The sequence below is a fragment of the Saimiri boliviensis genome, chromosome 8 (genome assembly GCF_048565385.1).
Source record: "Saimiri boliviensis isolate mSaiBol1 chromosome 8, mSaiBol1.pri, whole genome shotgun sequence".
Lineage (NCBI taxonomy): Eukaryota > Metazoa > Chordata > Mammalia > Primates > Cebidae > Saimiri > Saimiri boliviensis.
The window spans coordinates 104,747,438-104,775,230 of NC_133456.1; the positions used below are offsets into that span (position 1 = coordinate 104,747,438).

At 41.8% G+C, this 27,793-nt stretch overlaps 1 protein-coding gene across 3 annotated transcripts in view; it reads left to right on the forward strand.

Moving 5' to 3' along the window:
* Positions 1 to 27,793, forward strand: part of CUBN (cubilin) — a 288,396-nt gene that overhangs the window by 86,056 nt on the left and 174,547 nt on the right. For all 3 annotated transcript variants that reach the window (XM_003930638.4, XM_074404979.1, XM_074404977.1), the window contains one exon: positions 19,220 to 19,370. In XM_003930638.4, the coding sequence (XP_003930687.3) occupies positions 19,220 to 19,370 (151 nt within the window). The remainder of the gene's footprint in view (positions 1 to 19,219; positions 19,371 to 27,793) is intronic.

Genomic DNA, 27,793 nt, shown 5'->3' on the forward strand with positions numbered 1-27,793 from the left:
TTTGCATGTTCTCTTGTGTTTTAGTACCTCTTTAAGTGTGGCCCCAGAATTGGATGCAGCAGTTCAACTCAACCTGGCTTGGCCCAAGTAGGCTGGAACTACATTATCCAGTTCATGTACTTTTGGTGATGTAGGATGAAATTAAATGGGGTTTATGGTGGCCAAGTCATAATATTGACCTATAGCAAGATTTGTAATCTTCATGTCACTTTTATATTCTTATGACTTTATAGCCTTTGCGTTATATAATTTTTAAAAATCTAAACAGAGATGTTATTCCTAATAAGTTAGATACAATTTTATCTGAGAATCCCATCACATCATGACCTCCCTAAATCTTCATTCATTGCTTTCAGAGCATTATTTATTTGCATATAGACTCATTGGCCACTGACCTAGTACTTCTTCAAAAATAATTCATAAAAATGTCAAAGAAGACTGCATCTATTTCAAAAACTCTTTAACAATAGTTTCTTTTGGTTAAAATTGATCTATTATTAAGTGCTTTTGGGATAGCACTATTCAAACTACTAAGTAATAAAGCTAACATTTATTCAGCATGTATTCTTTGCCAGGTAATTCTCACAGCAACCCTGTATTATAAGAAATACTATCCCCATTTGATAGGTGAGAAAATGAGGCAGATATAGATTGTCCATATTCAGAAAGATTGTTAAGTGTCAAGGCAGGCTTTATACCAGGCACTGTGACTCCGCACAGATGCTCTCAGCCATCACACCAGGCACACCAGGGGCACTCTCACAGCTTCCGGTCACCCCCACAGGGATCATGGGAGAGTGTTCCCATGGTCCTCAAGTCTACCGTTCTATTGACACTCTCGCAAAGAGAAATCAATGTTTTGCATGACTCCATAGATAAGCAGGCATCATTTATTATAATCACCTCTTTCTTTGCTTCATGTTGACAAATTATTTTTTAGTGTCTCATTTAGAATTTTTCCAAAAATTCCCATCAATTTTACTGATCTATGAGATTCTAGACTGAATTTTCCCCCATCTTGTAAGCTGGACTGTTTTCTCTTCAGCCCCGGCAGCAATGCTGGTTCTCCTTGTCCAGGTCTGCACTCTTTATTGTGGCAACGAAACACAATCTGAGAAGGTTGAGACCTCCTGACACGCAGGAGAGGCTTAGAAGCCAGGAGAAGGTGGGAAGCCAAGGCAGCGAGGCAAGCTCTCCATTCCTACTTCCTGAAGGCTCTGCTGCTGCTCCTGAATGACTCCCATCCATTTTCATCTCTCTCCCCAAAGGCTTCCTGTGAGTTTCAGCAACCTCAGAATTTCAGCTTCAGCAACATGGCCACTCCAGCCTTGACCCTGTAGGATCATTTATCTAGTGCCTGCGTACAACCAGACTTTCCCCTGGTGACAAATTCCCAGCACAGGTGGCTCATGTGTTTGAGCTCCACAGCAAAAGGCATGGGTCTAGCTTACCTATGGATGGTACCCCTTAGAGCAGTGCAGCCAAGCCCTCCAGCTAGTGATGTTCACAGATGATATCCTAGGCAGAAGCAAAACCCTTGAGGTTCTGCTGGAATGCTAAAACATTTTTTTTTAATTTAACTTTTAAGTATGCATCCTGCTGTCAGGATATTATAGGTATGTTTCTACCTCCTCTTCATTTATGTTACACACTCTTCTGACAGCATTAATCCCTTCCATGTTTCCATCTGTCTTTTGCCCTAGTCACAGCTTTAAAAATAGTCATTTTTTTCTAATGTCCAACAGATATTTTTCTGTGCCATTTCCCGAAGTTTAGCTGGTTTGTATGTGTACCCATAAAATGGTCAGAAAGTTCCCATGTAGCCTCCCTTGGTTTGCCCTGATAGTAGTACACAGACGCTGAACTTATTTATTATACAGGCAAATGTGTGTCACAGGGATTTGTTGTACAGATCATTTCATCATCAAGGTATTAAGCCTAGTACTCATTAGTTATTTTCTTCAGATCATCTCCCTCCTCCCACCCGCCATCCTCAGGAGGCCCCCATGCATGTTTTTTCTCCACCATGTGTCCATGTGTTCTCATCACTTAATTTCCGCATGGAAGTGAGAACATGCGGTACTTGGTTTTCTGTTGCCTGAATTAGTCTGCTAAGGAAAATGGCCTCCAGCTCCATCCATATTCTTGCAAAGGACATGATCTCACTCTGTTTTTATGGCAGCATCGAAAACATTAACCATGAATTAAACACCCTCGAATTCCACCAAGATTACAAAATTAGTTCTATAATGACTGTACCTTTCAGTGCTGTGGAATGTAATTCCCTTAAGCCTGGAAAAGCTCAGTGAGAGGAGTTGACTCTTTTTATCTTCTAAACTGGAATTCCACATCTCTTTTTCTGGTTTCAAAATCAAACTAGGCATATTTCTACCTCCTCTTCATTTATTTTACACTCTCTTCTGAAAGCATCAATCTTGCCCATGTTTCCGTCTTTCTTTTGCCCTAGTCACAGCTTTAGAAATAGTCATTTTTTTCTAATGTCAACAACAGATGTTTTTCTGTGCCATTTCCCAAAGGTTAGCTAGTTTGTATGTGTACCCATAAAATGATCAGAAAGTTCCCATGTCGCCCCTTGGGTTTCTGCTTAGATTGATTTCTTTAGAGGCTTCTCCTTTTATTGCCTCCTCCAAAATTATACCCGATTGTGTAGCGAGAATTTAGTTTTTCAGAATTTGTCAGTTTTCTAGAACTTTCTTCCCTTTTCAGCTTTTTCATTTGTTTATTTTTTTTAATCCATAGGCTTATATCTTGTTTTGAAGTTTAAATCCCAAAATCTTAGTCCTGTTAAGTGGTCAGCCATCACAGGCTCCAAGTTAAGGCAAGTCAATCACTGTCTCCTAGTGTTTTGGTCAGTTCCATATTCACAACCACTTCTTTGCTAGTCAGAATTAGTCCAGAGTTGTGCTTCTCTTCACTATCTTCTTTATATGAGGATAGCATATAAAGAATTCAACAAATGCTACACTTTTTTGGGGAACAAGACATCTCATAGGTGTCCAGATGGTTGAAATGGTCTCCCGGTTGCCACCCCTGTATATCTCTTTTGGTATATTAGTGTCCATAGGTTTCCTTTGCAAAAGATTTCAGCCTCTACTGAGAAGCTGATATGGGAGAATAAAGTCCTTATAACTGACTGCCAAGTCTGGCTGCATTCCAGAATCATCTGGGGATCTTGTTAGAAAAACGTGTACCTAGACCTCACTGCAGACGTAGTCAAATCCTTGAGGATGCCCCAAGAGCAAATCTTGCACAAGCCCCTACTCCAAACTTGAGACCAGTGTTCAGAGCCCACTTCCACTGAGAGAGCCTGTTTTATCCTCACTTCAAAGATCTCTACTGGGAAGTGAAAAGTATCTTAATAGGCATCTTCTTAATGTACCTTGGTCTGCTCTTAAATGTTTCTTTTCAATGAGGACTTAATTTTCCGTCTGTGGCTGAGTTCTGTCTCACGAAGACCTCCTCATACTGTTGATTTACCTCATTATATTAAAAATGTCAGTCACTTTGCCATTTTTGTATTCTGATTCTAAGCTTTCTCCCCATTTTCCTTGTTGGGCACCTTGGCCACTATCATCTTCCATTAACTTATTTTCTTCCTTTTCATTCCTTCCTCTTTTCCACTAAACTCCATTTCAGGTCCTCATGATTGTGTGGGGGCCTGTGTCAAATGCGTTTCCCTCCAGTCGTTATAACAGGCATTTCATCTCTTGCCAAATCCTTGCTGATGTCATCCTGTTCACCCTAGATGTTTCAATTCCAGGTGGAAGAATGGATAAAAAACATCGCCAGTACCCCTGAATCTTTCAGTATCACATCCATACTGCTATGTGTATAGCCTGAAAATCATTTTCCATATACCATGATGGGGAATCATCAGGCACATGGAATATTTTCTTTTATTTATTTATTTTTTTTTTGAGGCGGAGTGTTGTTCTTGTTACCCAGGCTGGAGTGCAATGGTGCAATCTCGGCTCACCGCAACCTCCACCTCCCAGGTTCAGGCAATTCTCCTGCCTCAGCCTCCTGAGTAGCTGGGATCACAGGCACGCGCCACCATGCCCAGCTAATTTTTTTTTTTTTTTTTTTTGTATTTTTAGTAGAGACGGGGTTTCACCTTGTTGACCAGGATGGTCTCGATCTCTTGACCTCGTGATCCACCCGCCTTGGCCTCCCAAAGTGCTGAGATTACAGGCTTGAGCCACCGCGCCTGGCCAAGTATTTTCAATACTTAAAGTAATGCTAGCTGTTATGGATAACTCAAATTCTCAGCTGCTTACTGCAACACAGGGTTATTTCTAATCACATGAGAGGCAACTCCAGGTGTTCCTGGCTTCCATATGGTACTCCATGAAGCCAGAGGAAGGGGAAGTCAATTTGGGGAAGCCACATAACTGTCTGTACCACAAATGTTGATAGATGTTTCACAGATAGAGACCGATATTCTAATAAGTCTGGCATATGCCAAATTAAACACAATTAAGCAGGGTTTGTTGTTTTGTTTTGCATTTGCTGTGTGGTACTTACTCAGGCTGTCACTGTCCTAAATATGTATTCTTCATTCATTTATCCATGCATCCAATTAGTAGGGTATATTTTAGTCACCTAGGCTATGGACATGTGACTGTTCTATCCTCACTTTTTCTTGTCATGATGAAGGAAAGAGATGTTAATCAATTTATCACACAATAAAAATTTAACCACAGGCTACCTTAAGTGCTGGGAGGGAAAGTTATAGTGTACCCAGAAGGCACGAGATGGGGACTGATCTCCCCTGTGGGTCAGGAAAGGCCTCCCTGAGGATGAGTAACACACCAGGTGTCAGGAGGCTTGAGATGTTAGGAACTGGAAGGAGAGCAGTGTGAGGCTCTAGGGCGGACAGGCACCTGGCCGGCAGAGCATGGTAGGCACATTAAGAGTTTCTGTGACCTCCTGGAGAGCAGCAGGAGGTCTTTCAAGGGCATGATCAGATCTGCACTTTGAAAGCAATCACTCTGGTTACCACAGTAAATGCTGGAGGGAGGTAAGAGTAACAGTGGAGGCACAATTAGGGGAATGCTGAGGGCCAAGGGAGGGTGTAGCCTCCGGCTCTTCACCATTGCTGCGGGGGAAGCATGTGATCGAAGGATTTCAGAGCACCTAGGAGGTACAGTTGATAGAGATGGATGAACAACAGGATGAAGGAAAGGGAGACATCAGAATACAGCCTGATAGATACAACTGCATGCAGGGACAACCACCAGGCGAGGTTAGTACCGAAAGATTGTCCTTGCCCAGAAGTCTGATGAATGAACATCTACTGGACATTCGTATTTTACAGAACATTCTCAGGAAAACATTATTCTAGAGATATTTTCCAAGTTGATTTCATTTTCCCCTCATACAAACAAGCAAACTTTAAAGTTCATGAGGTATTAGCGAGTTCTTTGCATCTCAGATGTTTATTTTGAGAATCACAGTAATATTTGTCATTAATGAAATGCCCACCGTGTGCTAGACACTACTGCAGATGCTTTGATAGAGATAATTGTCTATCCTCATAGTAGTTCAGTAATTGGGTATTATTATGCTCACAGGAGAACTGCGACTGAGATGGGGAAGCATACTCAGTGCAGGAAATGTCATCACTGCAGGAAGTGATGAGCCGACGTGCACACTCAGTGCTGCGTGAATAGAGTGTGGGCTCTGGAGTCCGCCTGGCTCCAAAGCTCTTTACCAGCTGTGATCTTGGGCAAGGAATTTAACCTCTGGCTGCTTTGGCTCTCTCTTGTGTAAAATGGGGGTAATAATTCACGAACCTGGAAAATATTGAGTCCGCAGGAAACGCTTATTAGTCCCATTCCCCACACTCCTTCTGGAGAGAGCCCAACTCCTGCCTGGCCATTCAGCCTCTTCCTGGGAAACTTCAGCAAATGGTTTGTGATCCTTAAACCAGCCAACCTCCATCCCTTGGAAATGCCATCTCCATTCCTTGTGACCTGTCAGGAGCAGTGGCTCCTCCCTGGCGAGGTCTATCTTCCTCTCTGGGCAGAGTTCACATTTCATTTTCTTTCTCTGCCAGGCTCTCTAACTCAATTCATGGACTTCTCCATAAGGGGTTTGCTTTCTCTCTGTGCCCTCAGAATCTGTTTAAAGGCAAATTTCTTCTGTCCTTGTAAAGACTTGCATCTGCCCTAATAAGTGAAGCAAAATCAATGTTTGTATTTGCAGTGTATATCACTGCTGGTCACATGATGGCGTAACAGATTCCAAACAGGTGCCAAGGACAGTTCTTCAGTTTCCAGATTGCTTGGTTTAAAGGTAAACCCCAGCCTATAGCTCCCTATTGAAAACAGCTGCAGGCATTGTGCTTTCTGTTTTTCTAGAGGGGAGTTGCTGGAATTAGACCTACTTCAGCCAGCACTCTTCTATCTGCTGACTACTGTGGAATGCTAATAATGAAGATACAGGCCGGGTGTGGTGGCCCACGCCTGTAATCCCAGCACTTGGGGAGGCTGAGATGGGCAGGTCATCTGAGTTCAGGAGTTCGAGACCAGCCTGACCAGCATGGTGAAACCCCATCTCTAGTAAAAATACAAAAAATTAGCCAGGCATGGTGGCATGCACCTGTAGCCCCAGCTACTTGGGAGGCAGACACATGAGAGTCACTTGAACCTGGGACGTGGAGGTTGCAGTGAACCAAGACCATGCCACTGCACTGTAGTCTGTGTGACAGAGTAAGTCTCTGTCAAAAAAAAAAAAAAAAAAAAAAGTAACTCCTTTAGCACTCACTTGAGGATGTCTTATAGACACCCAGATTGCATGACAGAATATACTAAATTGGTAGTCTCTGTACCTGTTTGGTATAACATAGTAAAGGCGTCCCCAGACGTTTTACACAGGGGGCCAGTTCACTGTCCCTCAGACCGTTGGAGGGCCGCCACATACTGTGCTCCTCTCACTGACCACCAATGAAAGAGGTGCCCCTTCCTGAAGTGCGGTGGGGGGCCGGATAAATGGCCTCAGGGGGCTGCATGCGGCCTGCGGGACGTAGTTTGGGGATGCCTGACATAGTGCTTCAGAATGACATTTAAACTCAAACTCCACTACTTAGTAGCTAGGGAACCTAGGGCAAGTTCCTTAACACCTAATGTGCCTCACTTTCCCCTTCTGTAAAACAGAGCAGATTCAATGAGCTCATATATGTAAAGAGCCAAAGCAAGGTTTGGCAAATAGCGAACACTTCTGTAAATGTGCACTGTTATTACTTGCACTGATGCGGATGTAGGAGAAGCACCTCAGGAAGGTGTAGAGAAATTCGCAAATAGCCTTCAATTCCTTAGGCTGAGATATAATTAATGACTCATTTCTCAAGACATTGAATTTCCCTCTTGTTTTCTGCCTGCAGCCTGCATGGCTAATGCATTTTGACACTTCTCACTAAGGATAAATGACAAATGATAAAACCAACAATTTTGTCCACTTATTTTACTAGAAGCTCTGTTAAGAAAAACAATGAGAAAAATGTTAATTTCAGTGACAAACAGGAGTGTTGGATATTATCCCTATCATTTAAAAAACTGTTTTGGTTACTCTCTATTATTACAGAGAATAAAGACTTGCTGTATCCTTGAGTTTAACAACACTTACTCTTTTTTTTTTTGAGACAGAGTCTTTGTTTCCTAGGCTGGAGTACAGTGGCACAATCGGCTCCCTGCACCTCCACCTCCCCGAGTTCAAATGATTCTCCTGCCTTGGCATCCTGAGTAGCTGGGACCACAGGCTCCTGCCACCACACCCAGCCAATTTTTTGTATTTTTGGTAAAGACAGGTTTCACTATGTTTATCAAGCTGGTCTCAAACTCCTGACCTCAGGTGATCCGTCCACCTTGGCCTCCCAAAATGCTGGGATTACAAGCGTGAGCCACTGTGTCCAACCAACAATGTTTATTCTTAAGAATTGCCAATGAAGGAAATAGGAAAAATTCTTCTTGAGTAATTGATGCCTTTCAAAATATTAAATTACTAAACCTCTACCTGCCTCAGTTTCCAGAACTCTAAAATGGTGATAACAATATTACCTGAATTACTGATCTGCTAGGAATTTTAACTTAGAATAATGACCAGCACAGAGTAAGTGCTAATGTATATTATCTACTGTTATTTTTACATAAACATAGTCTCATGGAATATTTTTTGCTCTCTGAAGCAGCAGACCCCAGCCTTTTTGGCACCAGGCACTGGTTTTGTGGAAGACACTTTTTCTACCAACCAGGGGTGGGGTGGAGGGAATGGTTTCCGGATGACCGGAATACATTTCATTTATTGTGCTTTTGATTTCCATTATTCTTATATTGTGATAGATAATGAAATCATTATACAGGTCACCACACTTTAGAATCGGTGGGACCCCTAAACTTGTTTTCCTGCAATATGATGGTCTAATCTGGAGGTGACGGGGGACAGTGACAGATTCGATTCTTATAAGGAGCGCACAGCCTAGCTCCTTCTCATGTGCAGTTCACAATAGGTTAAACTCCTATGAGAGTTTAATGCCACCGGTACCTGTCTGGGGATTGGGGACCCTGCTCTGTAGCATTTTGCAGTAAATAAATCTGTGGTTTCCAGAACTACCTTCCCAATTGTAATTAACATTGGCCCCACTGTGTTGAAAGCAGTGCTGCCTCTCCTGCCTCCCAGTTTTCCTATGAAAGCCACTGGAAATTTGTAGATAAAATTCTGTTTTCCAGTTGGCAAGATGCAGAAGCAGATGAGATTTTGTCTGAGCAGCAGTGGATCTGAGCCGGCTTTGATTATGGCTCCACCTCCAACACTTCCTGGGCAGATGAGTCATGCTTCCTTGAACTGTCTGTCAGAGGAAGTTTGCTTCCAGTACTTTTGCATTTTCCTTAGAGCTTAGAGATAAGCTATTACAGTTCTAAGTTCAGCTGCTATTCAAAAACATGCATAATAACCAGGAAGAGTATACCAAACATTTCAATTTATATCTTGATACCAGATGTGAGTCTAGCACCGTACTCAGCATGATACCTGGATTCAAAAAAATTTAGGTTGAAGTATATCCACTAGTGAGCAAAGCCAGACACTTTGTATGTCATTGAGTTTAGCATGAGGCATTTTAGAAGAAATTTTAGTTTCAAGACTGCCTTAGTAAAATGTGATTTTTTTAATTATAAAAAATTGAAAGAAGAAATGTTATTTCAGTGTGATCAAATCCCTTTCCTGAAAAAGAAATGCGGATCTTTTCTGACCATCTTTCACAATTAAGGATTTTCATGTGATTGCATTAATTTGCTGCAGTTAATGAACCAAACATTCCAGCCTTCGAAAGAGCCTCTGCTCTCAGATTCAGAGGAAACACACAGTTTCTTCTCTTCAAACATGAAGGACAGAAATAGGATGAATAGCAATCAAACCTACAATAATTTCGAAACTACCCTGAAGCAGTAAAAATTCCATTAGATACTCAGAACTTGAATTGTCCTATGCACACTGCCTTTCCTGGTTGACCTCAGGTTGCTCTGCTCCTCAGACTGACCAAAGGCAGGGTGACCAAAAGGTCTCTTCCACCATCAGACAGGCTCATAGTATGAATAAGCATGCATAGAGCAAAATGCTAAATTTTAAACACTGGTAATCACAGTTGAGGATTTCAGTTAACCATATTGACTTTCTACTTTTTTAAAGTAGAAAGATTTCCAATTGCAACTTTTCAGAATTTTGTTTTAAACACAGCTTTACCCTGCAGTTCTTACATTGGCTCTTTATGTGTTTATTATTTTTTATTTATTTCTTCTTCTTTTTTTTTTTTTTTTTTTTTTTTTTTGAGACAGAGTCTCACTGTGTTGCCCAGGCTGGAGTGCAGTGGCACAATCTCAGCTCACCACAACCTCCAGCTCCCGAATTCAAGCCATTCTCCTGCTTCAGCCTCCCGAGTAGCTGGGATTGCAGGCACCTGCCACCATGCCCAGCTAATTTTTGTATTTTTAGTAGAGTCGGGGTTTTGCCATGATGGCCAGTCTGGTCTCAAGCTCCTGGCCTCATGTGATTCACCCAACTCGCCCTCCCAAAGTGCTGGGGTTACAGACATGAGCCACCACACCTGGCTGGTTCTTTATTTAATAGGCTTTCTTTTCCTGCTCTCACTGTCTTCAGTCCTCCGGCTTCTTCCAGCTCAAGGGTCTGTGATTTCACGTTGTTCTATGAACCAGGTTCTTCTCTGTTCCTGAGACCATCTGCAGCAGATGGTGAAAATTTTAAGAGGCAGAATAATAATAATAATAATAATAATAAATGTTTAGTGTTTTATTGTAGCCGGACAATTGGCAGAGGCAAGGCTGAGGTTTATGGAATTAAATTTTTATGTATACATAGGAGAGTATGCCTGGTTTTCAAAGCATTTCACTTACCACCAGGGAAGGAATTAGGTGCCCATTGCTCCATCAGTGACTGTCAAAATTTATGTTTACATGAAGTCATCCATCCCTGAGCATCTGAAGACATTATTATTTTTAAAATTTTTCATTTTTAATTTTTATGGGTACGTGGTAGGCATATATATTATGGGGCACATGCTATGTTTTGATATGGGCATGCAGTGCATAATGTCATGGAAATAAATTATTTAAATAATTTTAATAACATGGAAATAAAGTATTTTAATAAATAGTCTAATAACCTAGTTATGATAAAAGGTAGCATTATAGGCAAAATATGATTTTAAATTAATGCTGGAGCAGATTACCTTACATGGTAACATGTCAGTGGATTAATTTTTACATACAACCTTGAGATACATAAGAAAAGGTTGTGGAGATAGACATATAATATTTTTAGTAGACTGGGTGTTTATTTGACAATCTAAAAGGGTATGGGATTCTAAGACTGGAGAAGCATTACTAATGCATATCTATACTGCTATATCAATAGGTCCCCAGAGGTATTGCTTTAAAAATAAATTTATCATATCACAAAGGAATTCATAGTCATTACAGGAAATTGGGAAAATGTAGAAAAAGCTAGATTAAATAATCCTAGATTATTTCACTATTACTAATATTTAATGGTATTGATTTCCTGTCATCGCTCCTTGTATATTTATTTTATTTTAATATTCAAAGGATATTATTCTGTACAAACTAACCCATAATGAATTTTTTCATCCAATGATAGCTGGTGAATATTTCCCCATGTTATTTATTGTGACAAATCATTTTCAGCATTGCACATCCCATCATCATGATACAGTCACCAATTCCTGTTGTGAAACACTTAGAATCTTTTCAAATCGTTACTGTTGTAAACAGTTCTGAAAAATATTTTTGTAGTTAAATGTTTGCCTGCATCCATGATTAGACAATGATTTAAAAAATAATAAGACCCAAATTGTGGCTTGTAATAGGAATAATATACAGAAAGCAGAAATAAAAATGTAAATGTACTAGTAAGAGCAGACAGCAACTAGCCATCACATAAAAAGGAAACTGGTTTTTGTAGGAGACGGACCTGTAACTCAGAGTGATACCAAGTAACTCAAAATGTGTTTTTTTGATGGGTTTTTTGCTCTCATGCAAAACCCAGCATGATGAGTAATTGTTACTTTTAGATGATATTTCATATTTCCTGCCCCACCCTGTCAGCACATGGCAAGGCGGCTATTTCTCTGCCTCCCTCGGGGAACATGCTATGAATGGCCATGTGCCTAATGGAGGGGACTTAGCTTCCTGAGGGCCATCCTGGAGTCGCCTGAGATCAACCACACTCTGCTTATCAGCCTTCCTCTACATTTGCCTCATTTATCCACCACGGTTTGATTTTGCATTTGCCCCCTTGGGCTTTGCTTATCCTTAATGGGAGTCTTGTACCCTCCTCTGTGATTCTTTTTTTTTTTTTTTTTTTTTTTTGAGACGGAGTTTCGCTCTTGTTACCCAGGCTGGAGTGCAATGGCGCGATCTCGGCTCACCGCAACCTCCGCCTCCTAGGCTCAGGCAATTCTCCTGCCTCAGCCTCCGAGTAGCTGGGATTACAGGCACGTGCCACCATGCCCAGCTAATTTTTTTGTATTTTTTAGTAGAGACGGGGTTTCACCATGTTGACCAGGATGGTCTCGATCTCTCGACCTTGTGATCCACCCGCCTCGGCCTCCCAAAGTGCTGGGATTACAGGCTTGAGCCACGGCGCCCGGCTGTGATTCTTGTTTTTTATTTTTTTGAGACAGAGTCTTGCTCTGTCACCTGGGCTGGAATGCAGTGGCACAATCTCGGCTCACTGCAAGCTCCATCTCCTGGGGTTCAAGTGATTCTCCTGCCTCAGCCTCCTGAGAGCTGAGATTACAGGTGTATGCCACCATGCCCGGCTAATTTTTTGTATTTTTAGTAGAGACAGGATTTTGCCATGTTGGCCATGCTGGTCTTGAACTCCTGGTCTCAAGTGATTGAGACTTTGGCCTCCCTAAGTGCCACTATGAGCCAGTGCGCTCAGCCTCTGTGATTCTTGTTTTGCAATTTATACTGTTGTCAGAGGAACATTTCAAAGCCCTTCAAGTTTAAAGTAACCTAAACTTGGATAAAGTTCCAAGTTTTTTCAGGAGATGTGAGTGTAAACTTCAGCAACAACATTTTTAACAGTCACCCTAATAAGGCCTCTGCATAGATCCTGCTGTAGTGTTTTTTGAGGGTGAGGAACATCTGAGCAGATGCCCTGAGAATTCCCTAGGTCCCATCCTTCTGGAGCTCCATTGATTCAGCAGCGGGAACTGCAGGGCTGGGCAGGACCCAAAGGGGAGGGGAGGCTGCAACAGGAAGAAATGGTTCTCACTTTTAGCGTGAGAGCCACTGTGCTTGCCAGTGGACACTATCCACTTCGCCACGGCAGCCTTGACAGCCTCTGGCTTCCTAACTCCCTTTGCTGCCGTTTCCTGCATGATCTGTCCTCCCGCAGTCCCTGCCGCACACACACCATGCTTACCCCCACCCCACACAGGATGATTCGCTTTGGTTTCTGCATGTGGCTGTTCAGGATGCCTCAGTCTCCACAATGCCCAGGTCATTATAGCAACACATGGCAAGGAATGACCCCCACCTCCTCACCGGATTCATCACTTCGCCATCTGCCCCACCAGTGATGATTTCTCCAAACTATTTTATGTGAGTCAGCTCCTGTTCTCTAATCCCCATCATCTTTCTTGTCTCGTAGCTATTTTGGGTGGTTTCTCTGGAAAAAAATGTTAGTTCCTTTTGCCTCTGACCAAGAGTTAGAATAACAGTTTGAGCACATTCCACTTGCCAAGCCTCATAGCAAACCTATTACATGGTTTAACTCATTTGCTGTTGGCAACAATATTATGAGATAAGAACCCTTATGGTGCCAGATTTATAAATAAAGACATTTTAGCTTGGAGAAGTTCAGTAATTTTCACAAGATTATGTTCTCTTAATTTTAGAGCTGGGCTATGAACACAGAACCTGGCTCTGGCCACATTGACAATACTCTAGGGCATTCCTACAATAAAACTGCTTTCCTGCTTCTGATTGAAATATCATCTTCTATTAGTGGCACTGACTTCACAAAGCCACTCTATAAACTCACGGAGTATAGTTCTCAAAAATTTAACTATTGCTTTTACCTTGACTAGAATTTGTATTCTCTAGAAAGAATAGGGGATTCTCTACTGCACCTAAAATTCCTCCTCACAGCAGATGAATTATTTCAGTTACATATTAAGCTCTAAAGGATAGAGATTTTTTGGAATTTTCAAAGATTTTTAATTAGAAATGGACCAAATTATTCTCCAGAAGTTTCTCCATGTTTGAATGATATCATTCTAAAGGAACTCTTGAGTTACACTTTCTCTACATGGACTATATTTAATTAATTCTTAAAATTAATCTTTTAGTATAAAAAAAAGAATTTTCTTCCAGAAAACCATTCAGGAAATAAAACAATATTTACAAACAGTATGAATTAGATGTCAATCTAAAACAGAAAGGGCTGTTTCTGTTTGTCACATGCTGTGATTCTAAAATGAGTTTAGGGCTGGACATGGTGGTTTACCTTTGTAATCCCAGCTTTTTGGAAAGCTGGGGTAGGCAGATTGCTTGAGCCCACAAGTTTGAGACCAGCCGGGGCAACATGGTAAAACTCTGTCTCTACAAAAATTAGCTATGCATGGTAGCGCATGCCTGTAGTTCCAGCCACTCAGGAGGCTTATGTGGGAAGATAGCTTGAGCCCGGGAGGTTGAGGCTACAGTGAATCTTACTGCACCACTGTACTCCAGCCTGTGCAACAGAGCAAGATCCTGTCTCAAACAAACAACAAAAGAGTTAAGAAAAAAAAAAATCAATCTATATATCCCATGCTTGTGTGTGTGTATGTATATATATATATATATATATATATATATGAGATCATGAATTATAATTTTAATTCATTACAGTTTCCAATTTTCAGTCATAAAACAATTTAGCAAGCAGGGCACTTGAAAGGCATATTTTTGTTCTTGGAGATCCTGCAGTTAATTCGTAAGGTTGATTTCTACTGAGGGAACAGGTGGAGGGTCTGTGTCTCTGTTCACTTAGAACTTGACTTTCAGTGACTCCTAAGTACCCCCAACCTTATGGAACATTGAATCTCTGTCAGTGACTGACCACACTTTGTGTCTTCAGTTTTATATTGTCCCCTTTGTATGGGTCCTGCCTATTAGAAGTCCATGGATCATTTCCTATTGCAACTGGAGTCTGAAGTCACTAATAGTATGGTAAACTATGTGCCAAGTTATCAAACCCACACAAAGGAAGTAGATAGAAATTGGTAAGTGCGGCTAAGGCAAGAGATTTCCTTCCTCTTTGAGTGTCTCAAGAGGAGTTGAGATATTTTGGGGTAGGGTGGGGGTTGGGGGGCACCTAAGCCATGAAAATCCTAAATGAATAATCTCCTTAAGAGAATAACAAAAGATTTTACAGAGGAGGGTTTTGTAATATGCATGTCTCCACCCATCTGAAGATACATTTAATGGCCAATTTGAAAATGTAAGCATTATTTTAGAAATTTAGTGAAATACTCTTAAACAGAGTTTCAGAAATTAGATCTGCATATGAAAGGTGAGAACTGCAATTCTTCTTCCTTTTCGCTAGTTTCCTTTCTGTAACTCAATTAGAGCTTCAAGCATTGTTGGCTCTGAGTGGATCTTCAGGCTCTCTAAAAGCAGGGCCACTCCAGCGAGCTTGTCAGTGGTTGCAATGAGTCACAGCTGGAACGTCCTGTGGTTAACATTCTGCTCTGAAAAACAGAATCAGAATCACTGAGACTGGTTTCCATGGTAACCTGTATTTGTGTCCTTTGAAAGATGACTGTTCCTTTTTGTATGGTTTTGTGTGGTCAGTTTGTGCGGGAATGAATTGTAGAGGTGATGTTACCCATCTGTATGAACATAAACAAAAAACCTGATTTCATTCATGGCAAATTTTAAAAAACGGGAGGGGTGAGGTTTTTTTTTTTCCTTTTTGAAACATTGTTCTACACATTTATTTATTACTTGATTTGACATTATATTTAAGCATTTTCATAAATGTCTATTTGATGTTTATTTTAATTCATAATTCTCTCCCCTTCAAAGGCAAAGAGAAACTCATTGTCATTCATCAGTGTTGCCCCCGCCAAACCTACCGCCTAACCCCTCCACCCCCATGCAGTCCTTTTACAATGTGTTATTGAAGACCACTGAACGGCTGAGATTCAGGGGTCTCCTTCAATGCATAATCTCGTCCGGAAGGAAGGAAAAAAAATCCCCTCTAAGTCATGTGAAAATGCCCCATCTCTTAACCTTGCAGTGCTGGGAGGCAAAAATGCTATGCTGTTCATGACCTTGTGTAGAATTGAATTATGATTTCTCAACATGTTGCTACCTATAGTATTTCGTAAGAGCTATCAAGCTGAGGATTATATAGCTATGGAGAAATCTTACCTTATGTTTTGTTGGATAAAAATGAAATGATTTACACTCTGGCCACTAAATTACAATCCAAGGGTTAAGATTTTGGGGGTGGAAGATGGTAGAGCAGTTGCCTGCTAATGACTCTACCACTTGGGAGCGGTATGTTTGTTTCTGTGCTAATTAGTTTAGAACTGGACTTCGTGCCCTAGAGTTAAGAAAAACTCTAAAGCTGAGATGAACCTCCTGCAGGGAAGCAGGGATTTAGAAGCACAGACTACAAGGTTGGCCTCTAGCCAGCCCACCTCCCACCCCCCCCCCACCCCCCCCACCCCCCCGCCAACCCCCTACCACCTGCATGAGAGGGTGGGGCTGAGTGCTAAAGAGAAAAGCTTCTATTCCGTTTCTCTCTTCATTTTATGTTGTTGTATTTATTCTTCTGTCATTCTCCTCTCTTCGTTATAGGGGAGGCTTCTGGTAAACGTGTAGAATATTAGAAACTTGATAATAAATATACACATTCAAAGCAACAGTGTGAAAAACAGAAAAAAAAGGAAGCTACGGTGATAAGCCTGAAAAATACAACTCATCTTTATTCATTTGCTTAAAATGCTTAGGTTTAGTATTTTGGGGTGAATGCCATAATGGGCTTCTGAGCTTGTCTTTTTAAATCTCTGCTGACCTTCCCCGGAAACCTCAAAAGCACGTATCATGAGCAGCCAATTTGAGAACTCAATGAGACAGGCCAAGATTTTAAAAATCTGTGATTTATCATGACCTTGAACAAGGCCCTCGCCTGGTTCTCCCTTCTACAGAGTGGCACAAAGGATCCACAACCCTTTATGATCTAAGAGGAGCCTGTTGAAATTGAAGATTGTATGACACTACTTCCTGTCTAACTATACAGAGTGCAAGTAATTGTGCAGATTAGGTCCTAGTAAAATAAATACAGCTGGAGGAGGAAATCACAGCGTTCATTCATTGGAGATACCTGCCTAGTCAAAGCCCTGCTCTGGGCAGTGAGAGGAAGGGCAGAGGTGGGCTGTGTTTTAAGGAAACTCACAATCAGTAGGGGAGGTAAGACACACAAAGCCCATAACAAGAGTGCCAGGGAGATGTGATCATTTCCACAAAAGAACACAGGTGAAAAGCCAGGGGCTTTCAAAGGCAGACTAATGCATGCCTGACTGCAGGGATTAGGGGCGGCTCCATGGAGGTACTTTGTAACATTTGGTGGTAAAGTTCTCCACACTCAAATCAATATGTTTCAAACAATATTTCATGTCATAACATTTTATTCAATGAAAATAATTTGGTCAGTCTGGAATTTATTGAATCCAGATTATACATGTATGCACGGACACATGCAAACACAGACACTCACACATACTCTTAAGTAGATGTACTCTCCAAGGGAAGACTCAAGGAAGTCCAAGAGTCCATTATCACATATTTTCTGTTTCAGTGTCTCGAGCAGCTGATCCCAAGGGTAACTGGAACACTGTGTAAAGGGAACATGAAGGCGATTAGGTGAAAATGTAATGGCCTGAATCATGAGGAAGCCAGTCTTGTTGGGTTGCCATTACCTTTCTCAAGTGAAGAGATATAGTAGAGAGGCTTGCCTGTTTTTTAATTTTTATTTTTCAGTTTGGAGATATGCAGTTGATAAAATAATTACATGAGGGAGATTACGGGGATACAACCTTGCACCCTCCATTTCTCCTTGAGGATGTATAAATCCCTCAATGGAAAAATGGGCAAAGACATCAGTAAACAATTTCCAAGAGAAGAAATATAAATGCCTCTAAACATGAAAAACCCTTAAATTTCAAAGTAATCAATCAAAATGACACAAATTAAGACAATTACAGAAAAGAAAATTTTCACTATCAGCACTAGTTTAAAAAATGATCGTCGTCATAATTGACAAAGCTCCATGGAAAGAAACACCCCTGTAAACTGCTGGTGGGAGGATAAGGTGATAGAAACTTTCTGGTAAGAAATTTAATAATATTTTTTAAAGAGGCATAAGATTATACTATTTGAGTCATTCCCTTTATAGGTTAATTTTTTAAAAGAAACATTTAAAGTATCAAACAGCTGTGTATATCAGCAAAAGATTGGAACTGTCTTAAATGAATAACAATAGAATTATAATATAAATACGTTATATTTATGATATTTTATGCCAAAGTTTACACAGACAATTTAGTGATATGTTCAATGAAAAACGAGAAACACAAATATGTAGCTCAAATTATGAACACATATATAGCTGCACAAATATGTATATTACAAATACATACAAATTAAAAATATATGAAGAAAAATTTTTGGATTTAATGAAATATTAGCACTGTTTGTCTTTAGTCAAATCAATGTATTTTCCTTTTACATACATTTCTAAAATGTCTGATTATTTTACAGGTAGTGTTTATTTTATTTTTTATTTTTTATTTTTATTTTTTTGAGACGGAGTTTCGCTCTTGTTACCCAGGCTGGAGTGCAATGGCGCAATCTCGGCTCACCGCAACCTCCGCCTCCTGGGTTCAGGCAATTCTCCTGCCTCAGCCTCCTGAGTAGCTGGGATTACAGGCACGCGCCACCATGCCCAGCTAATTTTTTGTATTTTTAGTAGAGACAGGGTTTCACCATGTTGACGAGGATGGTCTCGATCTCTTGACCTTGTGATCCACCTGCCTCGGCCTCCCAAAGTGCTGGGATTACAGGCTTGAGCCACCGCGCCCGGCCGGTAGTGTTTATTTTAAAATTTACATCTTGAGGGGATGGCTACCCAATTTTCCATGACATGTCATTACGCATTGCATGCCTGTGTCAAAGTATCTCATGTACCCTATAAATATACACACCTACTATATACCCATAACATTTAAATATATTTTTAAATTTTATCTTACAATTATAATAGCTATTCATTGAACCTCCCTCAGTGTTGTTACTATGTGAATGCCTAGTATTTCCCTATTCTTAGCCTGGGTTATATTTTGGACTTGCTAGGTTGATGTAAAACCAAAAGTTACTAGTTGGATTTCCAAATTTATTGGGCTTAGGAATCAGATCCATTTCTAAAACCCTCTCTATGCAATTATCTATTTTTAATTCTTATGTTGAGTCTTCTGTACTCAACCCACCTTAGTAGATTTACCTCTAACTTTTGAACCAAGGAACCGCTTTACTACTTGGGTAGGCTTGGCTTTTCCTATCTGACAAACCATGCGTTTTTACATGTGGAAGTTTCTCTTTGATTTCAGCTCTACGATGGACCACGGCAGATGGGACGCTACTGTGGAGTAGACCTGCCCCCTCCAGGGAGTACCACAAGCTCCAAGCTTCAAGTGCTGTTCCATACAGATGGGGTTGGCCACCATGAGAAAGGGTTTCAGATGCAGTGGTTTGTTTCTGGTAAGTTGCTTGCTGATCTCAGTTGTATTTGCTGTTGCTGTTTGACGAAGAATTTTTTCTTCTTCAGTTCCAAACTTAGAAACAATACCATGAGCAAATAATGGAACCCAGGTAATAATCTCATGCTAGGGTTTAAGAAATATACTTAGACACTGATAGGGCTTGAAGGGTTAAGTATGTTAGGATTAAGAGAGGAAGTGACATCAAAGTAGAAAGAATTTGGTTAATTGTAGATGTAGTAATAAGTTGCCTTAGATAAAGAAAGAGAAACAGAATGAAGTTTCTAGAGATGAAGACTTGAACCTGGGTATAGCAAGCTACCTGTAAGGTGGGGCGGGAGTATCTCAGGTGCAATGGAATGGAATGAAACTTAAGGCTCACCTTGATGTTCAGCAGAAAGTGGATAGGATAGATGAGACAGAATGAGAGTCAGTCAGACAGAGATGGGGAAAAAGGAAGGGACAGGGTTGGCCTGCGAGGAGGAGAATTGGCGCTGTGATGCACAAAGCCAGGGCATGTGTTGTCCTTGCCAAACAGGAAGGGGCACATTGGAGCCCACCTACAAACTGGTAGTTCAGGAAGCAGGTAGAGATAATCATTCCTCTGAAGACGAAAGGTCTTCCTTAACAAGAGGTCTGAAATGTCTACAAACCTCAGGTGGGCCAATCTGCAAGCAGAGCACCCCAGAGCAGTGGTTCCCAAAATGTGGTCCTCAGAAAGCAGCATCAGCATCACCTGGAATTGTTAGAAATTCAAACTCTTGGGCCCCAACCCAAGGCCTACAGAACCATAAACTCTGAAGTGGGGCCCATTATCTGGGTCTTAACTGGTCTCCCTGGTGATTAAAATTTGAAAACCACTGTCCTAGGGTGATCAAACCCTGGAAAGTATAATCCTTGTGGGGCTCATAGCAGCAGTTCTCAACCACCATGCCAGAGCTCATTGGTATATTTCAATCAATTGGAAAGAGAAGTGAAGTTGCAACATTACACCAGGAGTCAAGCTAGGTATGTAAGCTGTGGCCCTACTGTTAAAATCAGGGCTGAGCTCCAGCTGAGCACACATGAATGTGTATAGTGGTTGACTCTTAAGGTTGTTCACACAATGGTATACTCATTATATGATTGTCAGAACCACATATAACTGAATAGCCCTATTAAATACTTAAGAGTGCTAGATGTCTGAGATTATAAACTGGGCTCTGAGTGTATTTCTGTTAAAATGTCTGTGGCGCTTTCAGTATTTAAAAATAGTCAGTGGTCATTCACAGAGCTACCTGCAGCTTGAAATATATATTATGAATTCCTAAAGTGAATGAATTGTAATAATTAAGCTTGTAGAAGTTCTGGACCTTCATCTTCATCAAGTGAGTAGATTTTAATTTTTTAAAAAATTAGATAAGGTCTCGCTCTGTCATCCAAGCTGGAGTGCAGTGGTCTGATGATAGCTCACCAGAGTCTTGAGCTCTGAGGAGCAAGTGATCCTCTCACCTTAGTCTCTTGAGTAGCTGAGACTACAGGTGTGCACCACCACACCTGGCATTTTAATTTTTTTATTTTTAGTAGAGTTAAGTATGTTACCCAGGCTGGTCTTGAACTTCTGACCTCAAGCAGTCCTCCTGCCTTGGCCCACCAAAGTGCTGTGATTACAGGTTTGAGCCACTGCACCTGGCGCAAGTGGGTAGATTCAACCGAGGTCAACTCATTGATCTGTTAAATGCAGGGATTGAATTGACTGTGTGATTCTAAAACACTTGATTCTAATTAAGAGAGTGTGAAAAGAGACAGAAAGGACAGGAGGATCCTGGGAAATTACCCAGATTTTCAAGGGCCGGGGGCATTCTCCAGAGCAGGCGTCCCCAAACTACAGCCATGGGCCGCATGCGGCCCCCTGAGGCCATTTATCCGGCCCCCCACCGCACTTCAGGAAGGGGCACCTCTTTCATTGGTGGTCAGTGAGAGGAGCACAGTATGTGGCGGCCCTCCAACGGTCTGAGGGACAGTGAACTGGCCCCCTGTGTAAAAAGTTTGGGGACGCCTGCTCCAGAGCATAAGTGCTTCTCAGATGCTCCTGTGCACGTGAATCACTGGGGTTCTTGTTGGAAAGAGAATGGGACCTGGGGCAAGGCCCATGAATCTGCATTTCTAATGAGCTCCCAGGTAACGCTGATGGTGCTGCTCTGTGGACCACTCTGAGGAACAAGGTGAGAGCCAGTGTTGAGACCAGAAAATGAGACGGTACAAAGAGAGTATTCCTAGGGACTTGGAGAATCCTTCTGAGATGTTGAAAGGGCATTGTATTGTTTGTTTTAATGACAGTAGGATAATAGCAAGATCTAAAGCAGAGAGAACTTTCCCCCAGGGACAGAAGTGTGGAGGTTAAGAAATGGAAGCCTGGGCTCAGGGCCTCGGGGAGTGTTCTCAGCCCCAGATGCAGCCTTGGAATTGCCTGGGAGTTTTAAAAAGTGCCCATGCCTGGGTTCCAATCTCCAAAGATAGGTTTCAGTTGGTCTGCAATGGGGACCTAAACTATTGCTAATTTCTGAAAGCTCCCTAATCGATTCATCCATATAGTCAGGATGAAGACTTTTGCTGGTTACTTTCACCTAAGTGGCTACTTCTTCTCTGCTCTAGGCTGTTCTAGCCTTACTAACCCAAGGCCACTCTAAGGAGCTTAACTGAAGGTTCTTTGCAAGCTGCACTCAGATTACTGTATCGAAGGGGTTTTTTGGACAACATGCTGAATCGTCTGGTGAAAGCTCTGAGTTTTATGTTGGGAAAAGTTTTTTCTATCAGTTCTACTTGGAATCTGTCTTACTCTGGGAGAGTCAAAGGCACCCTCTGTCTATTCTCCTTTCCTGTTTACTATTTCACCACGCTCTCCTAGTTGCTGAAAACTCGGAGCCAGAGTTATGCAACAAAATGTTGCCAGCTGGGACCACAACTGAAATGTAAAATTGTTTTTTAACTCTGCGTTGCTTACAATATGTAAATTATACTTGGGAGGAACCTTCTGGAAAGGAATTTTTAGTCATTTAGATCTGTGCAAAATTGACCATCATATTCTATAGGTATGCAATGCCGTGAGTACACAGAGTTTAATACTCTGCATCTGCAGTAAGTCTTTAGTTGGAGATAAGCTGAGAAGCGGAGCCATCAGAGAGGGCGAGCTCGTCAGTGGGAGACGTCCCTCCATTTTTTATCTGTTGGAGGTAAATGCAAGATGTAAATCGTGATGTATCATTCACACGTTTGTTCTTTCCACAGACACTAAGGATGTCTTTTGTGCCAGGTACTGTACCAAGATGGGGGACACAGAGTGACTCAGACCAGCAGGCCTGGTTCCTGCTCTCACAGAGCTTACCGATTTGGTGGGAGAAGCAGACATCGTGCAAAAACGCACTTAAATAAATAGAAAATCAAAACCATGAGAAGTGCCAAGTGGACACTCAAAGGGCATCTGACCTGGGCCTGGTAGGAGGTCAGGAGTGATCTCCATGCAAATGAGACCTGTGAACCGAAACCTAAAAAAATAAACAGGACTTAATTAGGCAAGCATGAGAGAAAAAAGGATTCCAGGTAGAAGAAAGACCCTGTGATAGGAGGGAGCAGGGAGAGCCCCGAGGGACCTGAGAAGTCAGGAGGCTGGAATTGAGTCCAAGTCAGGAGGCTGGAATTGAGTCCAAGAGGAATAGCACTGCCACATACACACACACACACACACACACACACACACACACACACACACACACGGGCAGGGACTCTATAGCCATGGAGCTAAAGAAATATAAAAATTACCCTCAATGCTTAAGACACACACATACACACACATAATTTCTCTCTCTCTCTCTCTCTCTCTCTCTCTCTCTCTCTCTCTCTCAAGAACTCTACAGCCATGGGGTTAAAGAAATGTAAAAATTACCCTCAATGCTCAAGACACACACATGGGCAGGGATTCTGCAGCCATGGGGCTAAATAAATGTAAAAATTACTCTCAATGATCAACACACACACACGTTCACATTCACACACACAGGAGCAGGGACTCTGCAGCCATGGAACTAAATAAATTTAAAAACTCAAGACACACACAACACACACACACACACACACAAACACAAGCACTGGCAGGGACTCTGCAGCCAGGGACTAAATGTAAAAATTACTTTCAATGCTCAAGATATACACCCCGGCCCCCAGCGCACACACACGGGCAGGAACTCGGCAGCCATGGAACTAAATATGTTTAAAAATTACTCTCAGTGCTCAGTGTCATCATATATATATATATATATATATATATATATATATATATTTTTTTTTTTTTTTTTTTTTTTTTTTTTTTTTTTTTTGAGAAAAGGTGTTATTCTATTTCCCAGGCTAGAGTTCAGTGACACAATATCAGCTCAGTGCAGCCTCAACCTTTTGTGGGCACATGATTCTCCCACCTCATCCTCTTGAGTAGCTGGGACTACAGGGGCACACTACTACACCCAGTTAACTTTTGGATTTTTTACAGAGATGGGGTTTCTCTATGTTTTCCACGCTGGTCTCAAACTCCTGGGCTCAAGCAATCTGCCTGCCTCGGCCTCCAAAAATGCTGGGATCACAGTCATGAGGCACTGAGCTGGCCATAATATTCTTAAATGCATTTGTGTGAGTGTGTGTAACATGTCAGAAGGAAAAGAATTAGAAATGCTTGTCTCTGCACAGCCCCGAAAGGGTTGTTCTCAGATTCAGGTGGAGGGCTCAGGACAGCTCCCCTGACGTTGGCCCTGGAGTTGCTTTTCCTGCCCTTTAAACTCCTAGCCTCTTTTCCTCAGAATCCTGTCACCTTGCAGATCCTTCCCACCCCCCGCCCACCGCCCGCAGTCTTTTCCAAACTGCGCAGTAAGATCTCAAAACACCATGCAGAGAGTTCAAACTGTGCAGTGACATCATTTCCTGAGCACTGCTTCTGAGGAACAGTTCCTACACACTTCATTCATTTCCCCAATTCACACATAAACCCATTTAAAAAATATGCCACTTTGTGAACGACACAAACCTTCTAGTGGCTTTAAGAAAACGAATCTAAAACCAGGCTTTATCTGTGGGCTCTTTCTGAACCTGGCCCGGTAGACATGAGACAAAGTAACATTGCAGGGCCTTTTATGAGGCTTCTCAAAGAGGGCCCCACCCTGGAAATAAAGAAATGGCACAGTTGCTCTGTCTCTAATCGGTTCATGGTATTCAGCCTTGACAGCATTGTCCAGAGGCTGCATTCGGCCTTGGGGGCCTCTCTCTGGGTTAGGGGGTGGGGATACAGAACTTTCCGCAGGCTGTGTAAATAGCGGCCTCCCAGCCAGCTGCACAGACCCCTCGCCTCTTCTGGTAGTTGCTCCCAGAGGCCTTCTTTCACTTAGTGATGGAATCCAGCATACAAACAAGGTCAAGGGGCTTTGTGAGCGAGACAGTGACATTTGCAAAGGGAGCAAACCCTTCAGCTGGAAGCTCACAGGGGCAGGGCTAAGGGGCATGTGATCAGGAGGTGATGTCACCCAGGATTTCCACAAAGGAAAGCCTGGCCTTTTCTTTGGGAAGATAGATGACATCAGCCTCTCAAGTGGGGGCTGGGCCCCTTTTATATTCCTTTTAGCTGTTAATGAGATTTCTCAAGCCTTGAGAGGTTTCAGAAATTAGTTTGAAGAGAACATTTTTAAAAACTGTGTTAAGATCTTTTATGACTGGCTCAGTTTGGATATAAGCCAGTGCCCTCTTGACTACCTGTGGGCATGAGGCACCATACCAAAAGGCATTTAAAAAACATGTTTAGAGTGGTTAGAGCACTGGCAACAAACCACCATGAGATCAGTTGTGTTTACTTTAAAGTTAGACCTTCGCTCCGGGTCTCTTTCTCTCAAATGGTCTTTCACTGGTCTTTGTTTATCACTGGTCTTTCAGGGGAATTCCTTCTCATTCAAAAACTTTATTCCTTTTGGGACTTAGAGTACATGTAGTAGGATTTCTGGGAGGTTCACCCTTTGAAGACAAAGGTTTTATCTTTTGTATTTCTCTTATTCGCTTGTCTTGTGTGAGAATGCCTTAGGGTGTGAGGTTGAGTAAGCTGGGCTTTAGGAGAAGATCTGCTCGGCCCACCCTCTAATGAACAGGTAGCTACAACTGTGAATCATGTTATTTACCTGTCAGTTACACATAACTCTGCAAGCTGATAAGTTTTGAGAACAAATTTTTCATTCATTCAACCAACCAGCCAACACATATCTTGGGCTTGGTGTCTTAATATAATAGATAGTATTAATTTACTTGGGTTATCATAACAGAAATTCCACAGACTGGGTGGCTTAAGCAGCGGAAGTGTGTTGTCTCATGGTTCTGGAGGCTGGAAGTCCAAGATTAAGGTGTCAGCAGAGTTGGTTTCTTCTGAGGACTCTCTCCTTGGCTTGTGGATGCTGCCTTTTCCCTGTGTCACATGGTGTTTTCTCTGTGTGTATTCATCCTAATAGCTCTGTGTGTCCAAATTTGCTCCTTATAAGGACACCAGTCAGATTGGATTGGAGTCCATTCAGCTTTATTTTAACTAAGTCACCTCTTTAAAGACCCCATCTCCAAATACAGTCACATTCTGAGGTCTGGGAGTTAGAACTTCAGCATATGAATTCTGGCAGAGATACAATTCAGCCCATAACAGAAAGGAAGAAGATCACATTTTTGACTTTGGGGAGTTAGTCATCTGGTAAGCAAGGCGGGCAAACCAAGTGTAGAAATATATACATAATCCAGGATGCCATGGGAACACAGAAAAAAATAGCTAGGTCAGCCTATGGGAGTTCAAAGGGCCCTCCAGGCAGCTTTGATATTTGAACTGAGTTTAATGGGCAAGAATTGATCAGACAGATATCTGGGAGAAGAAGGCATTTTGAAGTAGAAGCAGTAAGGCATGAGGGCATAAAAGTTTTGCAAAGAGCAAGTCTTTCAGCTAGACCACACATTCTCTGCATTCTCCACTGGGGCAGTATCAACTCCAAGGAGGTAAAATTGGCTCCTTGGTAGGGGGATTAAGAAATTCTTACTCTTTAATGTATAAAGCATAGAGATAGATAGTACATAACAGATACACAGTATACCTGTGGTATTAAATTTTCATGGTTGAGAATTTGTAAAAAAAATGAACAGTCTCCATAGTGGGCTGATAATGAACAAAAGGTGAGAAACACTAGGGAAAGGGAGTGATAGAAGTTGAGGCAGGACAGATGATCAGAAACCAACTGATAAGAGACATTGCAAGAATTTGGATTTTATTCTGCCATCAAGGAAAGACCACCGATGGATTTTTAAGCAGGAAATTTAGTGACATAAACGGAAGTACACTTTAGAATAAGAGTTCTAGTAAGTAAAGGGATGCCCAAGAAAAGGAAGAGACCGAGAGTTTGGGTGACTAGGTAGGGGGCTATTAAATCAGAGCAGGGAGAAAGTAGTGGGTGAGGCAGTATATTAAAGAGCTATGTAGGGTTGGGCGCAGTGGCTCACACCTGTAATCCCAATACTTTGTCAGGACGAGGTAAGCAGATCATGAGGTCAGGAGTTTGAGACTGACCTGGCCAACATGGTGAAATGCTGTCATTACTAAAAATACAAAAATTAGCCGAGCGTGGTGGTGCATGCCTGTAGTCCAGCTACTCAGGAGGCTGAGGCAGGAGAATGGCTTGAACCTGGCAGGTGGAGGTTGCGGTGAGCCAAGATGGCACTATTGCACTCCAGCCTGGGCAATAGAGCAAGACTCCATTTTAAAAATTTTTTTAAAAAAGAGAAAGAGCTCTTACGAAGGTGGGATGGGCAGATTTGATGGTGGAATAGATGTGTGTCAGTCTGGGAAACAGAAGGAGTCATGGATAGCTCCCACTTTCCTGTGGTATATGATTTGGTGCATGTTGGTGCCATTATTCATAGATAGGAAATCCCAGAAAAAAGATTATGTTTGGGGGGAAATGATGAGCTCCTGTTTGAACATGCTGAATTTGAGATGTTGAAGGAATGTATCCTTTTAGCAATTGCCAGCGTGAGTATAAAAATTAGGTGAGGATTTGGGCCAGAGAAAGAGACTTTGGAATAAACTATATATTGGTGAATTTGGAGTTGTGAGCATGATGAAATACATGTCCAACACTGTGCAGGGTGTTTTTAGGCAGGTGAAAGAAATACCACCTTAGTTTTTGTCTTCAAGCTGTGCACGATCAATTAGGAAACGGGTGTAGAAAGCTAACATTAGTGCTGAGCTACGAGTTCCTATTGCAAGGCTAGTAAGGAGGCTGGAAGTCATTAGGAAAAATCTTCACGGACTCTGAGATTTTAGAGCCATTGAAGAATGATCAGGACAAGATTTGACAGATGGTTCCTGGACCAGCATGAGCAAAGAAAGAGATA